Here is a 14,407-nt window from a genome sequence, read left to right on the forward strand (position 1 = left end):
GAACTCTTTGGCCTTTTAAGATGTGGATAACCAAAACAAGAGAATCCAGAGTCTTCTTTAATGCAAAGAGCTCCAGAAAGTTCAGAAAACAATGAAAATTCACTTTTATTGGAAAGTGCCTCTTTAGGACAAAACCTGAAACCACCCATTTCTCCATCCAGACACCAAAAAGACACTTGAAACCACTAAAAACCACTAAAAACCTCCTTTCTTCATCTTCTACACCCCAAATTTACTCTATAACGTATGTTTATATTAACTTTAAAAAACTCTATTACAAATACAAGTTGGTGCTTTCAAAGAAAGCATCAGGAAGGAATTCCTGGGGGGAATTTCAGGAATTAAGGGGGATGTTTTGAAACGGCGACGACGGCGGCGTCTTTTTCAGGTTGTTCTTGGGGAATTTTGTTGACGTTGGTTGGAAAACATCAAAAAACCGACAAAAAAACGACAAAAAACGTCCAAAAACGTCCAAAAAACGACCAAAAGAAGCAGGAAAGAATGTCAATTCCGTGCTTAAACGATTCCAAACACGTTCTTTCGCTTTTTGAGTGGTTTCTGATCTTCATTGGTGCTTGGAGTGCCTCATTGGCGATGTGAGGGCTTCAGAGGGAGGTCAACCAAATACCCAAAAACAACGAAAACAACACCAAAACAACTGGATTTGGATTTTCCTGGTGCTGAAGAAGATGGTGGCCAATTTTGGTGGCGTTTGGAGCTGCCAGTATCGAAAAACCTTGACCTTCTGTTTGAGTACCAGAAAAAGCAGTAACAGTCAGCCAACAACACCAAACGTCAACCAAACGATTCAAAAACTTGCATGGGGTAAACTGGCGTCCAGAAGAAGGCTATGCCACTTTTATTGAGTCCTCATCTCCTTCTGGTTCCATTTTGGCTGACCCTTTTGCTCATCTCAGCCAATGTCCAATAACCACCGCCAAACGGCATCCAACGGTGCCGTGAATTTTCCACGAATTAATTGGAGGATCTAGACGACGTGGGGAGTTCAATGAAGGTGTTTCTGGGTGCGTAGCAGGTCTGGTTCGTCAGCGGCGTCGCATTATGTTGTTTGGGCAAAGTAGGAAGGGATCCGTACAGCAACGTGGCGAGAGCAAGTCCAAAGAAGATGAAATCAAGCCAGGATGGAGATTGACGGCGTCTTTTCATGACCTGCTGTTTGGTTCTTGTTTGTCAGCGCTGGTTCAGCGTGTACAGCTTCTCACTGGTTTACACCGAGTACACAAGCAAACAACCACCAACGCTTTGAAAACCAAAGCAAACAAGGTGAAAATGGGATGGCATGAAATTCAGAGTCCTCTTTCCATGATTCAGTACTTGTTTGGTGCTAAACAAGCCTGGTTCCACTTTTACAGCTTCTCACTGGATAATACCAAGAACCATCATACTCAGCCACCAAACTTTGAATAGCAAAGCAAACAAGGTGAAACTAACACAGGATGAAATTTGACGTCCTCTCTCCAGGATCCAGTCATCGCTTAGTGCTAAACATGTCTGGTTCCACTTCTACAGCTTCTCACCGTCTCACTCCACTGCATCACCAAGACTCACGTCTTGGCGACTACGTGTTCGTTCCACGGCTCAAAGTCTGCCTAAAGCAAGCATACCTCCGTCTTGACCAGCGGTCCAAAGCAAGCTTTGTCCCGCTGCTCAAGCACTTCGGTATTCAACAATCCCCCTCAACACCTTAATCTTCCCATACACATCATGGTCCATCGTATTCTCCTGGCTCTTCACCTCCTTGCTCTTATTCTTATGCTCCGTGCCCGGTTTCGGCCAAACACAGTTCAATCGAAGCCTCAGACACTCGGAACACTTGGGTCTGGTCTCACAACACCTCTTCTTCCTTTGACGACAAGTAAGACATCCCATTCGGGATCTTTTGGTGACACTACCTCCAGAAGCCGATCTAGGCTTTGCCTGGTCGCTCGACGAACTCCTTCCACTTGTTTCTGGACTGCTCTGGTCTACAGAGCTTCTGGATTGGCGAGATGTCTTGTCCAGAGACCGAGAAGCGATAGACCCATTTCTAGCCTCAGCGCTGCTGATGGCCGGGTCCCACTGGTCGCCGTGGAAGTCCTGGGGGCCTGCTGGAGCGGATGCTTGGAATCCTGGCGGCAATATGGGCGGTTGTTGTAAGGGATATTGCATGTATTGGTAAGGAGAGGAGGAAAGGCCAGATTCTGGGTTGGGGGCTGCTGGGGGTGATCTGGGCCGGCAGAAGGCTGGGAAAGGGGGTTGGGGGAGTAGAGGGGCTGCCTGGGCCCGTTTTGGGCGGCGTTGGGGTTTGCTGGAGGCGGGTTTTCTGGATCATTGCTGAACGATGGTCTGGAGTACTTTCCTGGGATCCCGTAGGTGTAGAGGGGGTCCTGGGGGCCTGGTTTTGCCCTGTGGGGTTGGCCACGTTGGGGGCGTTGGCTTTGGGGTACGAGGGCCACGACGGTTGCCACTGGCTCACTGGTGGGGTTAGTATACGGGTTTGGGTTGGGTTTTTGGAGAAATGTGGATGTCGAGGGTGAAGGGGTGGACGGACAGGGGTGAAAGTGGTACCAATGGAATGCTGGGATGGAGGGGAATCGAATGGTGGTGGTTTCGTTTGGTTTGGATGGCTGGTTGTGGAGATACTTTGGGGTTTGGTTGTTTCGTGGGGGAGATGGTGATGTTTGGGATTGTGGGGGATCCCGTGGGGGTACGAGCGTGGGGGAGGCACCAAACGACGTGGAATTGGATGGAGAACGTAGTGGGATTGGAATTGGGAGGGTATTTGGGGGATTTTGGTGGTTTGTTGGAGGTGTAGTGGAGTTCCTTGGAGAGGTGATCTTGGGGCTCACGAGATCGCCAGAAAACCGGGAAAACGACAGGATAACAACATATCAGCATCGTGATGGTCTTACGACCATCTCTCTGCTGATTACACGTCTTTTCTGTGCTTTTCTCCGACTTCTGGTTCTCGAAATCACTCTTCCAAGACGACCTCGGTCAGACCGGGACGATTCTCGGGAAAACCACGTCTCCAACGTAAACACCAACGTTCAAGGACCATTCTAGAAGGATTCGAAACCACTTTGGATCACTTTCACTCGGTTTATATGGACTTTTCATGGATAACTGGAATATTCAGGTAAAAGGCCAATAAGTAGGTCCCCAGAAACCCAAAAAGGCTCGAAAAAAAACGTCAATACACCTTCTTCCAAGCCCAATTAGCCTTCCAGTAACCTCCAATTGGCTTCTTCCTCGACATTCATCTTCTTCATGTAAATCTCCATAGATAAGCGCCAGAAACGGCTGGTTTTCGAGCCCCAGGTCAATTCACACTCGCTGTGTCGATCCTGGAGATCCCCAGCCGTCCAAAACGCTTCCTAGGAAGACAGTTCTTTGGTACATACTTTTAATGTTCAACGACACCCGGTAGCATCAACTTTCTGGATGGGAGCCTTCCTAATGGATATTTGAGGCCTGGAAAAAACGGGGAAGTAGGTTTTTCTTTGTTTATATGGACTGAAAAACCTCTCGGGGCGTGCGCCGGGACGGGAAACGGTTTTTTTTTTGGGGGGGAGGATTGGAAAATGTGGGTAGAGGTTATGAGTTTGAGTTAGATTTCCACTCTAAAAATCGGTTATTTTAAATTCCGAAAACCCCTTTAGATTCCTGGAAATTGTTGCTATAGATATACTTTGGTTTTTTTGCCTCGAGGAGGCTGTTAGATGAAGGGTGCACGACTGTAGGTAAGAAAGACTATGTAACGGACATAGCTGGGTTTATAGTAAAGAGTGGTTCGTAGTGTATTGAGATAACTAGTTAAGGAAAGAAGGATGGGAGATGCCATCCTTATATAGTGAAGACATTGGATGGCAAGCAAGTAAGAGGGTCATCATCATAGCAACTATAGGAATCTGGGCAACAGGATATCATCATGCCTGCATATAGAGCATGTATTCCAACACCCGTTCTTAGCCTGTGGCCTAAGATTCATTTGAGTTCGGGTAGATATGGCCTGTATCAGTGGAGCGTCCTTATCAAAAGTAGTCTGTAAATGTTCGTATAGTTGTTGTTAAGGATTTGGGACATTCGAAGGACCACTTAAATGATTGTCCATGACACTGAATTTTGAGCCCAAAGCTTCGTGAAGGGCGTAACTGTCTGATGATGAATGACAGTTCTGATTCCTTTGATTCTTCGACGATTATTTAAGTCACATATTGATCGTTCGTTCGAAAATTGACTTCTTTCCTCTTGGAACCGTCTGTCCTCTTGGGACCGGTTGTCCTCTTACTTTCGCTTTTCCACTGGGATAGAGTTTGTTACTCTATATCCCACAGGCACATCAACGAGAACCTAGACATGTTTGTGAGTGTTGCAACCGTATGGTCGGGACGCTCATGGTGCTCAAGACATTACATCTGGGTAGAGACACCTCATGACAAACTGGTTGTTATCTCTCGTTGTAGTACCACAGCAGAGTATTTATTTTATCTTCTCTGCTTTGTCCAAGGTTGTCGCGGATTTATTGTAGCTCGGCGGTAGGGTGAATTCCCTTTATCTTTGTTGCGCAAGAGATGTAGCTAGGTTAACAAGTATCTGGCTTCTTCAGATAGTTCTTTGATGAAATCTTCCGTAGGACCCGTCCTTCTATATTTGCAATTGTCCCAGGTAACCTGCTGTTTTCTTCCTGACTTCTTGTCTCGCAACTTGCTCATGTTCCGTCATAGCCGCCTTTAACAAATAATCTCTGAGTACATTTCTATGTTGTGTCTTCAACGCGACTGGCCTTGTTCACTAGTAATCCACTCTTTAAGACAGGTCTCCTTCTTATGGGAGTAAAGCCTATTTGATCAGCCCAAGGTTGCATGCGTAGTCCATTTAGTGTGTCATTAGGGGAAGTCTCTGTTCAAGGTTTCGTGGTTTAGTTCCTTTGGGATTAGTGAAATCAGGTCCAGCTAACTTTATCAGTTCAAAGTTCGACATCGTTTTGTTTAAGCATCCATGTTAGTTGTTAAGGACCAACGTTTAATTTAGCTGTTTCGAACTGTATTGCTGGCTGTTGAGTTCCTTGGTTGAGAACCTGATTGACTGTTGTGCCTGCTCTCACTATCCCCTTTTTCTTTCTATGGCGAGTGTGCTTGTCCTGCTATCCGTTAGGTTTCATGCTCGAAGTATAACTGGGGGAACTTTGGTGACTCCCTAACTCTCCAGTTCAACCTATTAGATATTGCGGATGTGTTTGAAGTCTTTTGGTGAACTTAAACCCGTTCTTAACATGCTTTCCTTTCCTATGATCATCACTTCAAGTGTGCAATCCTTCTTTGGTTCTGATTAGTAGTGATATTCTTGTTATGTTGTTTTGGTTCCTCTTATTAGGGTTGACTTAAATAGCTGCATGGAAATCAATGGTAAATTGGCGACCTTCGGGGAGGTATCTCCCTCATATAGATCTGAAAGTGAGAACAACACATGAATTCCCCCTTTCGCCAATTTGGCACCATGCGCTTTGAATAGTAGTCTTCTTGTCTAAAACCGTTCTGAACTCACCGACGATGCATACGCTGTCCTGCTAGCCGGGACAGTACTCGGAGCTGTGTTGACTTCGTCTCTCGAGCCTGCCCTCTAGGCTTGTACTCTCCTAAACCGGCCAAGATTCATGGAGGTCCCCACTCTCACTACTTCAATGTCTTTTTGCATTGTGACTTCCCTGGTATCCATTCCACCCTGTCAGAGGAAGATTTAATACCAGCCGCCAGAGAAACATCCTCCTTAACTTTCCGGGGTAAGGAGGTCAAAAAAATTCTGGACGAAGTCAGTGGGATGGCTTGCTTAGGACTCTAAGAACGTCTTCCTAGAATTGTGCGTAGGCGTTGGTGATTCTGTCAACTGGAACTGGACTGTAAAGAGTCAAAATGTTGACTCCACTTGACGCAGTTTCTGCGTTCGCTGTTTCGCTGTTAGTAGCATTCTAACACATCTCCAAGATGTGGTTAGTGGTGGAACCTGGTATAATGTGCTTTGCTTAGCTTCATATACTTATTACTGACGGGCTTTAAGTGTCAATAATAATCCACCTATTATCTAAAGGGACGATCGACGGAGAGACCTGTTCTCCTTTGGTCATATTTTGCTTTCAAATCTTTCGCAAGTCAATTATTAAGATAACGAATAAATGGCTTACCTTTTAACGATAGTGGGTCTCTATTGTAGACTCTCTTCTATCGAGCGAGAATGATTGAGGAGTACCTGACCTGGTAGCCATATAGTCCAGCGGCGCTTATTAGAGTACGCTCTTTCTGGATAGGAAACACGAGCTTAAGCGGATTTTCTTTCTTCGCTTTTCTTATGATGTTGGCGAGTTAGAGCGAGGGTTGGTTTGTCAATAATGAGACATAATGGAGCGCCAATTATGGTCTGAGGTACCAAAGTAAGGTCACCTTACCATACATTCCTGGTTTCTAATGAGAATAACGAAGTGCCAGTCATTATCTACCTGTATCGTGGTACATTTGCCGGTCAATGATAATGTAATTTCTTTACCCTTGTCGCTTTAACCTTCAGTGAGCTCGTGTCTCATGGATGTCGAAAATGCAGCGATCCCCCTTTGGCATCAAGTGGGGTTTCTGTCCAAGCTGCTTGTGGAAACCTCAACTTCTAGCTCACATTTCAATGATGTTATTTCAATGATGTTCTTGCTCCAGAACTGGATGGCGCTTCAGAGCTGTTTAGTCTCGTTGCTTGGCATAAGTATACTCTTGTTCATTCATACGAGACGATGCGTCGATATATGATCAAATATTCCGGCCCTAAGTTTAGCCATGAACCCAGTTGGGGTTGTGAGGTGAAAAAACAGCTTCACACTCATGACGCTTCGAAATGCCAGTATTGTGGTAGAATTGCAACGGTGACTCAGTAACATAGCTCTGTTCATTGATTGTTGAGTTTCCTGAGGAGAATGTAGCATCTGTGGCCCAATTAACGATTTGATGATCTCATTCTTGGACGCGTTGGGCCATGTCCGTTCCTCGTATCCCAGCAAGTGTATCTTGCTTCTCCAAGTCTTTCTAATAACAGTGTCCATGTTAGTGAGCTTTACTGGCGATAGTCGTCCAGAACAATGCACAGGTTACACAGGTAAAAGTTAATAAGCATGGCACTTTGAGTTGCATAAGACTGGGAGTATTATCTCTTAGGCTGGAAGAAATGCGGAAAGACGGGGAAATTGGAGATTTGTCATCTTGGAAATGATACCAGTCTTGTAGTACAGCGTAGATGGTATGGACCTCGAGTCTGCATTATTATTGTAGACTATTCGGAAATCGGCCAACTGCTTTGTAATTAAGATAGATGTAAAGCAGATTTCTTAGGATGTATTTAAACTCTTGGTACCCTTTGGCCTTGGACTTTCCCGGTAAATGTCATAGTAGTCCTTGTATGTGGAAGTGCTAGACACCGATAAAGACATTGGAAACATCTATACTCTACCTTCTGTAATGATGGCTGGAGTAGTTGCATTGACTCAGTAATAACCAATCGATGTGTAGGCTGAGTTTGTGCAAATGTGTAGAAAAATGAGTTTTGCTTCTTTAATTTTCTATCACAATTAGATTGTTCGTCAAATTTGTGTCCATGTCCTCGACTTCTTAGAAGGGCGTTGCTTTGTCAACGTCTCTCCTTCTTGACCTTTAGGTTTAGGGTTAATGATGCATAGTCGATGATGCATAGTCGAAGGACTCCAACCGCTGAATGGTATAGGGCTCTTCCACCTGCAATGCAGAGATGACAGTTATAAAAGTTCTCGCCTCACAAGAGCTCCCGGGAAGTGAAAGATTCCTTACACAAAGACTGTTGTTCTATTGTGTTTTCCAAGATAGATGCCTTCCCTATTATCAGGGAACTTATCCCGTTTGCTCTTGTGTTTGTGGGTACCACTGAGTTATTGTGGTTCCTCTCTGTCTAATCTCTGTTATGTATGCATGGAGTTTGCCTTGAGCCTTACGTCTAGCGTGCTTTGTTTGAGACTTCCTGACTTTAAAAAAAGATTTGTAGTCTCGTAGATTCATATGTTGTTCTTGATGTCAGGGCCCATTGTTGTTTATTCCCAGCTAAGCACGCTAGTCTGTTTGGAACGTATTATTTAGTTGTTCTGCTGTAGTCATAAGTTTCCAGTCCGTCACTGATGAACACCTGAATTTCGTAAGCCTGAACTCTTCTCTGTAGTAGACAAACCGTATAGTCAATAGTCAATAGCTTATGTTTGATATGTTGTTCAGTGTTCAAGTTCTCAGCCACTGTTTGCTGAGGGTCCAACTGTTGGTCAACGAGCATGTTAGTAGACCATTGCTTTCCCAATCTATTCTTATCCGAGTATGGTCAATTGGGTTCATTAGTTATGATAGTCTTGATCTTCTTCGTTCTTCGGTAGAATGGTTCAATAGTCTGAGGACTCTTGCTTCCTTACGACGATTGTACACAGAAGACGTCATGGTAGTCTGAAGACCCTTCAAAGTTGATCAACTCTTGATGGCGCCGAAGCTAACTACCATCTTTATAAAGATGTTAGATGAAGGGTGCACGACTGTAGGTAAGAAAGACTATGTAACGGACATAGCTGGGTTTATAGTAAAGAGTGGTTCGTAGTGTATTGAGATAACTAGTTAAGGAAAGAAGGATGGGAGATGCCATCCTTATATAGTGAAGACATTGGATGGCAAGCAAGTAAGAGGGTCATCATCATAGCAACTATAGGAATCTGGGCAACAGGATATCATCATGCCTGCATATAGAGCATGTATTCCAACAGAGGCGGCGGGTATTTTTTTTTTTTTTTTTTAAATTTGTACATATGTATGAAGTTAGAGAGAGGTTTGGAGAAAAACAGAAGCATTACACAGCTTTTTGGGGCGGCGCAGAAGGATGCATTGCAGCGTGCATGACGCATGCTGCTGCGTGGGCTCATGGGTTTGAGTTGGTGCATGGCGCACGCTGCACGCTGCAACATGCGGACAGGGCAAAACTCCTCTCATTCGTCTCTTTAAGAGAGCCGTGACACAGGGCTTCCTAACCAACACGTCTAGTTAAGGCGCTGTCATGCAGTCGACGTCCTGCGTGTCGCGCGTGGGCCACTCGGTTTGGGGGATTACCTAGACACACCAGCATTTAGAAAGAAAAACATTCACAGGGAGTTAAGAAAAACGCCAAGTACAAGCACTGTCCTGTCCCCAGGGTCCCTCCGTTCGCTAACCCCAGAGGTTCTTGTTTTTTTTTTTTCTGGAGCCGTTCACCGAACGGCTAACCGATTTTGTTTCTGTCTCGCCAAGGGATAGTTAACCCGAGAATGTCGAGGATGGAATAATTGGGTTTTCCCGAATCACGTGACTTCGGATATTACAATGGATTTCCATGCACCCTACGGACGCAAACTAGCCTTACCTGCCGTACAACAATGAATATTAATATTAAGTGATAATGGAAATAATAAACGCAATCGAAGAAAGAAGAAAAAAGACGTTTTGGCCGTCTAAGCCTCACACCTTAAAATATGTCATTTAGATAAGCATCTGAAAATACCCCCTCTATGGTTTTCCTAAGGAAAAAAGGCCGATCCAGACCGGCCCTATCGGCTGCATTTTCTTTCTCTGAGAGCCGTAGGGAGCCGTAGGGGGTGTTGGCAGCAGGGACCCTTCTGGTGTACAGGTTTTCGCCTAAGCAGGGCGTCTTTTTTTTTTCAAATAACTGTGTTTTTTTATTTAATGAATTATGCTTAGTTATCATGGAGATATCACCACCACGCGTGGTTTTATTTGTTCTTGTGTGGCGCAACCTGTATACAAGTGTTAATTGTTCATGTACGACATGCATGGCCCACATGTTTTGTCATGCATAAAATGCCCCTCAAAAAAAAAAGCGAGCGGGAGGCGCGGCCCTCGGCGGATAAATTCGGCCGTGGTGCATGATACATAGTATTCAAAAAAAAAAAAAAAAAAAGTGTATTAACCCTGCAAAATAATAGAAAAAAAAAAAAACCTAGCCTTACTTATCGCCCCTCCCTCTCTCCCTCCCTCCCTCCGCTTGCTCGTGCGTTCTCGTGCCCCTCACCGGAACAAAGGAGAGGCGGGGCTGGGCCTTTGTCTATATGCGCTTACCGGGAGAAACCTTAATTAACCAAAAACCAATATCAATTAACACAAAGCGTCTCCGTCCGGCTTCTCTAAGCCGATGGATATCTCCCCAGAAAAACCATTAAGGTTCGATTTTCTTTTCTTTTTTTTGCTTTTTCGCTTGGTGGTGTTGTCTTTTTTCTTAGACGAGCAAACGTCTGTGCTAAGGGTTATTATGTCAAGCCGCAAGGCAAAGGTTTCTCTCTCTCCAGCAAAAAAACAGAACCCGCCTTACCAAGTGGCAGGCAAGCAGGTCGAGGCGGGCTGTAAAACGACGAAGAAAAAAACCGACGAGATTTGAAGAGATTTCATGGGTTTTGGGAGACTTTTTCAGTTTATGCGCTTACAAGGGCCAAGCTCGGTTAATGGGAAAAAGTAGGTCTTTTCGGATGGAAGTCTTCTTTTTGTGTAGAGTTTGAAATCTTGAACAATTAAATTCATTTAGACAATCATAATGGGTGCCATTCTTGTTTGTTTGGAAGCTTCCACGCGTTGAACAAAGGGCACTTGTTCGTTTAGGGAAGGTTATGGCGAGGAAGACACAATTTTGAAGAAATCAATGGGTAAACAACCTCTTTAAAAGCTGATTTCACGTCTTTTATGTTTCTCACGGCGCCCAGTTCACTGGAAATACCGAATCTCCCGTTTTCCGCCTCTTTGTGGCACTTTTTGCACCGTTTTTGTACCATTTTACGTCCTTCTCACTCTCTATATTCCCAAACCTCCCAAACTCGCTCTCTAAACCTCCCCAAACTCTCCCCATCCCTTGATTTCTCTCCCCTGTCTCTCCTCGTAACCATATCTTCTCCTCCTCTGCCCCAAATAAGCTTTAAAGACGCATGCGGCTCATAATCCAAAGCAGGCTGTGACAAATTACATAATTAGTCAAGAAAACAAGCTGGAAAAGCACCAAATACGAACTTGCCGTGGTGGGGCCAGGTCCCAGGGTCCTCCCAGGCCGAAAAAGTGCCGGTTCTCCGGGACTTCTTATGGGGTTTTATGAAAAAAAGGGTATTTCCAGAAAAAGACATATCCAAAGGGTCCACATGTAATTGGAAACAACGGGAAAGCCAACAAAATGGGGTGATTTATGTGAATTACGAGTCTCTAGTTGTTTTGGGCAGTTTTTAGGCGTTTTTTTCTGCATTTCCAGAGGCTCCATTTACCCATATTCTCTAAAACCACTTTAAATCACTTAACCATAATCAAAAACCACCAGAAGTGCCCAAAAACGTACATAAACTTTCCTTCCCTCTTCTACTAAGCCTGGCCATTGATATTCCACAAAAAAATCCCCTTCTTCCCGCCCTTTCCAGGCCAAAAACTGACCATTTTCTTCATTTCCCAAATCAACCAATAACCATCCAAAAACCATCCAAAAAACACAAAAAAAACGCCCAAAACCCACCCAAATCTACCAAATCCACGTCTTGTCTAAAAATCCACTTCTTCTCTGTCCATCCTTCCCTCGTCTAAGCCCCCTTGTGTATCTTCCTTCTGTATATCTCAAATCACCCATTTTCCACCAGAAACCCCTCCAAAACCTGCCCAAAAACCTTCACCAACCCTTCTAAACCATCGTAAACCCTGTAAATCGTGCCAATCCACGCAAATCACTTACTTTTTAACCCAAAAAAATAGATCTTTCATGCTTCTTTAGACCTTCGTTTAAAAGCCTCTTTTTGGCCCTCCAGCATGTGAAGAGACCCCAAAGAAGTCAGAAAAAAAACGTCAGAAAACAACCAAAAACAAGCAGAATCTATAGATCTTCATCTAAAGATCCTCTCTAGTGGTTTTCGTCGCCGCTGCTCGTCTTTGGCTTCGCCAGCGACTCGTCAGCGACTTTTCAGTTTAAGAATCCCTACATTGAACCCTTTGAACCCTGAAGACGCCAGCGGGCCAAATTTCGCCAGCCTCTGGCAGCGGGCAACGTGGAATACGCCGTTTTGCATTGAATTTGGTGAAAATACTGGAGGTTTCTGGTCCAGGCAGACTTTGGAAAGTAATCTTCATTTGCAGTGAATGAATGCACCTTCCCGTCAGGCTTAGCAGGAACAAACGAATCATGTCTGTAAAGGGAGAGAGAGAAATAAAGAGAGTTTAAAGAGACTTTTAAGAAAATAGAGAGACTTTTAAGAAAATAGAGAGAGGGTCTCTTACTGCCTCTTTACATCACCAAGTGCTCTCTCTCTAATTACTTAAGTCTCTCTCTAAATCCCAAGATCTCTCTAAAGACTCTCTAAAACCCAAATGTCTCTCTCCCCTCTCTCTCTCCAGCCACGTCAAGTAACTTCCCCTGCCTTATCTTCCCTTTTCTTTTCCTCTCCTCCAGCCACAGCCCAAAAACCCACATCACTGCTTTTTCTGACCACAGAGGCTTAGCAAACCTTAAAAAACATGCATTTTTCTTCTTTTTCTTCATTTCCTTCTCTTGCTGCCTCCGCTTCGGTCAAACTTCACCGCCTCCTCTTTTCTTTTTCCTCCAGCCACCTTCCGTTCTTCCAGAAACTTAAACTGAATAAAGTGACCATCTCAAGTTGCTCTCTCCTCTCTCTCTCCTCTTTGCTTTCTCTTTAAATTACTTCGTCTTTACGTCGTTCCTAAACGGAACGACTACGGAACGACGTCTGACGACGACGTCACCCAACCCACATGAGACATACATATCTTGAAGCACCCAGGGTGATGAAAAATCCAATGTTTCACCTTCTTCATTGTCTTTCTCTCAAAATATCATCATTTTATTGTTTTTTTTCAATCTGCACTTTTCGTCGGTCAGTGCATTCACTTTTACGTTTTCAAAGCACATCTGGTGAAGTCGAGAAAGAGACAGGTAAAAAACGGAAGCACAGACGGTGACGTTGGGAGTTGGAGAGTTTACTTTTTACGAAACGTTGGTTGCTTCACTTGCATCCGGTGGGCCGGTTGCAGTCGTTGGTTGTAGTTTTGATGGTTGAAGCTCCATGTTGAAGCTCCATGTTGCAGTTTGATTGGTGGTCTTTTCTCCGGTGTTTAGGAGTTACGGTGTTAACTCCGGACTGTTCAGCGTGGCATTTTGCGTTTTGGGGAATTCTAGACGGATTTAACGTGGAGTGGTGGCTGGTGGTGATGGATTTGATGAAATGAAGGAAGTGAGGTCTGGAAGTAGCTGGTACAGAATGGGTTTTATGGATTGAAGAATGGAATTAAGATAAAACTGGGTTGAATGAAAAGAAGGAGACCTTTTTTTGGGACTTTTTTAGGTGTTTTGGGTATTTGATGGACATTTACTGAGACATGTTGTCTCTGAAAGTGGATCTTTGGAATCGCCAGGAAAAGGCATTAAAAGGCAGCTTTTCAGGACTTTTTCAGGCTATTTTTTCCATTAATTTCATCTATTAATCCCTTGTTTTCCAAAATCAGCATTTCTTCCTTCACTCTTGGTCTCCTTGTGCTTCCCGTGAACCTCCAGCCTGAACACATCCCCAAAACTGCACCATTTGCACAAATTTCATTAAATCGGCACTCTGAACTCTCCCAGGCGCCTGGTATTCATCCAATGGCACTTTTTTCCTTCCGTATAGTAAGAAAATACGACTAGAAGAGATGTGAAATTCACTATTAATCTGACCAAGCCAGGCAATTTGGGACGAATAGGCAGAACAGTCCATCTAAGGCAAACCATCAGCGTCTGAAAGCACTTCAGAAGAATTTCGATCCTCTGAAACAATAATCATTTCTTAAATTTGGAAGAAACTGCCTTTTAACAAAATAAGGCACCCGCTTTACTTATCAATCTCAAATGGTAAAGAGGAGAAGAGGTACTTTCAACTTACCAGAATATCTATTCTACTTCAACCTTCTATAATATCCACTTTAGTCATGAAAACTGAATAACCAGGTATTTAAGCCAGAAAAGTGAAAAGTGAAAAGCGTAATTACCATTCTAGTCCACTGCACTTTCCATAAACATTAGATCCCCATAAACAACTAGTAAACCGAAACAGTAAAAGCGACCTCAAAGTCAGTGTTCTGGAAATCAAGAAATCAAAGTGAAGCCTTATAATCTTTAGAAGTAGAATAATTCATCTTAGTTGAATGTATCAGAAGTGCCTTACTTCCAATACTATGTTAGGTTGCGACGAAAGTTGTTTATAGTGCAAAGACATAAGAAAGAGTTGAATGAAGAGCTGTGAAAAGTAGGGAAACTGGACGAGTATAAATAGTCGTCGAGGACTAGAAGTACGCTGGCTGAGCCCCAAAGGTAT

The 14,407-nt window shown here is 44.0% G+C and overlaps 1 protein-coding gene across 1 annotated transcript; it reads left to right on the forward strand. All coding sequences in view use genetic code 12, as the record gives it.

Moving 5' to 3' along the window:
- Positions 1-1,062: 1,062 nt before the first annotated feature.
- Positions 1,063-1,428, forward strand: CXQ85_004883 (uncharacterized protein; the record flags this gene model as incomplete). The annotated part of the gene is made up of 1 exon (XM_025488491.1): positions 1,063-1,428. The coding sequence occupies one exon, from the start codon at positions 1,063-1,065 to the stop codon at positions 1,426-1,428; it is 366 nt and encodes a 121-aa protein (XP_025343153.1).
- Positions 1,429-14,407: the final 12,979 nt, after the last annotated feature.

The sequence above is a fragment of the Candidozyma haemuli genome (assembly GCF_002926055.2).
Source record: "Candidozyma haemuli strain B11899 chromosome Unknown H_2014730914, whole genome shotgun sequence".
NCBI classification, from domain to species: Eukaryota; Fungi; Ascomycota; class Pichiomycetes; order Serinales; family Metschnikowiaceae; genus Candidozyma; species Candidozyma haemuli.